The 2,500-nt window shown below is 45.6% G+C and overlaps 1 protein-coding gene across 1 annotated transcript in view; it reads left to right on the top strand.

Annotated features, from left to right (window-relative positions):
* The window catches only part of bbs9 (Bardet-Biedl syndrome 9), a gene marked incomplete at its 3' end in the record, with an annotated part of 66,344 nt that overhangs the window by 37,850 nt on the left and 25,994 nt on the right, over positions 1-2,500 (top strand). The window contains exons 15-17 of the mRNA XM_084471939.1: positions 131-271; positions 746-841; positions 1,088-1,260. Of these exons, the coding sequence (XP_084328065.1) occupies positions 131-271; positions 746-841; positions 1,088-1,260 (410 nt within the window). The remainder of the gene's footprint in view (positions 1-130; positions 272-745; positions 842-1,087; positions 1,261-2,500) is intronic.

Genomic DNA, 2,500 nt, shown 5'->3' with positions numbered 1-2,500 from the left:
GTCAATCCCAGGGCCGCTGAATCTCTGAGAACAGGTTGTTTTTGTCTTTTTTGATCGTTATCTCTCTCTCGCTGTCTCTCTTTCTCCTCTCTGTCTCTCTTTCTCTCTCTCCCTCCCCCCCATAACCCAGGTGTTCCCAGAGTGCATCAGTCCAGGTTCGATCTCCCGCTGGCGCTGGTGTGCATGTCCTCATCTCCCGCCAAGAGTGCCACACACAAGATCACCGTGGATACCAACAAGCCGTCCGTCAACCTCACCACTGTTTTCCCAGGTACACCCCACACGCACGCACACATGCACATGCAAACATGCACACGCACAACACACTCACACTACCACACAAGCCACCGAGAGTCACACTTAAACATGTACAGATATACACAGACACCTAAACACACCTAAACAAGTGAAAACTAAATCAACATTACTGGTTAGAACATGTAAACAGATGTTTGTGTGTAGAAATGTCTGTTATGTATAGATGTATCAAATCACTCTCTCTGTTAGTCTCTCTCTCTCTCTCTCCCTCTCTCTCTTTCTCTCTCTCTCTCTCTCGCTCCCTTTGTCTGACTGTCCCTCTCTCTCTCTTTGTTGATCTATTTGTCTGTCTCCATCTGTATTTCCCCCTCTCTCTTTGTCTGTCTATCTCATCTCTCTTTGACTGTCTGTTTGTCTCATCTCTCTTTTTATGTCTGTCTGTCTGTCTGTCTCATCTCTCTTTGTCTGTCTGTCTCTCTCCCTCCAGAGTTCTATGAGAAGTTGGAGGAGAGCGATGGAAACAGTCTGGCGGTCCAGTTCCTCTCTGGGGCCCGCGTCACCGTGCTGGCCTCCAAGACGTCACGTAAGATACACACGTACACACACACACACACACACACACACACACATGCACATACACACACGCACGCACGCACACACGCACGCACGCACGCACGCACGCACGCACGCACGCACGCACACACACACACACACACACACACACACACACACACACACACACACACACACACACACACACATTCTTGGAGTATTGAATTATGTAATGGACTATCTGTGTGTTTTGTCTTTGATTGTGTGTGTGTCTCAGAGCGCTACCGCGTGCAGAGCGAGAGCTTTGAGGACATGTGGCTGGTCATCAAGGAGCTGGTCCACAGGTTCGAGCATCACTTCACCCAGCAGGGGGTCAAAGACCTCCGGCACTCCTTCACCGGACCCCTGCCCCTGCCCGAGTACTTCCAGACCGTGGACCACCACTTCCAGGTACAAACACACACACACACACACACACACTCACAGACACACACACTAAGTCACACTCTCTCTCTCTCTCTCCCTCTCTCTCCCTCTCTCTCCCTCTCGCTCCCTCTCTCTCCCTCCCTCTCTCTCTCTCTCTCTCTCTCTCTCTCTCTCTCTCTCTCTCTCTGACACACCTTTATTCATACTGACTCACACATCCACTGACATGAATGGACAGTCAGAACAGTCTCATTAATAATGAATGCACAGAGAAGGATTCACAAATGTATTTTGTGATTTATATATAAATTACTCTCTTCTCACAAATACATTTCAATGCACACACAAATGGATATCGGCATGTATAAATGTAAAATAAATCCATAAACAAAAATAAGTTTCACAAACACTTTTCTGATCCACACACAAATGTGTCTTGTTTAAAATAAATGTAATATAAATCCATAAATATATGATTTAAAAAATATTTGCAATTTTCATCAAAAATGTATTTGGATGTTGTTACATTTATATACAAACTGTTAAACTTGAATTTACAAGACGCTTTTCATTTGTGAACTTGTTTGCATTTGTGTGTAAACTGGTCTGTATTTATATGTGGATTTTTGAGACTCCCCTGACACGGCTGGATTCACAAATGCATTTTTTTCAACAAGGAACTTTCTGTAGCCAATCAGATGCCTGCCTCGTTTTCAGCCAATCACATGGCTCCCGTGTCTCTCGGCCAAATGTCTATGGGAAATAACATGGGGTTTTTGAATGATCGTCCATAACAAACTCTGTAGGTGGCGAAGAAGCAAAAGCTGCGGGCCGTTAAAGTAGTAAACTATTATGAAGAAGCATATGCTAACGCGGATCTGCACAGACTTAGGACGTCACGACTCTCCCAGTCAAGGTTGCATAGCAACAGCAATGTTTCATAGTTTGTCTTCACCGAAATGGAGTTCAGTGGCACCAGAGCCCACCTACGGAGGTGGTGCCAACACTGCTCGTTCATGTGTGAAATCGATCAAATCGATCAAAATCTTAATAACAGCCAACAAACTCTTATCACGGTCAAACCAAAAAGTCAAGTCGTGGAGAAAAGAGGCTGAACCTCGCCAGTGAATAAGTTTTATACACCACTGAAATCACGTGTGAAATGGCCATCATGGTAGGTTGTAACTGGTGGCGAGCACTCCCTCCTCCCTAACAAGTATGACGTATGAAGTCTGCGCAGATTGTAACTAGCTCCCGGTTAGCA

This window comes from Micromesistius poutassou, assembly GCF_964030765.1.
Source record: "Micromesistius poutassou genome assembly, chromosome: 8".
Lineage (NCBI taxonomy): Eukaryota > Metazoa > Chordata > Actinopteri > Gadiformes > Gadidae > Micromesistius > Micromesistius poutassou.
This window is presented reverse-complemented; position numbering and strand designations above follow the sequence as displayed.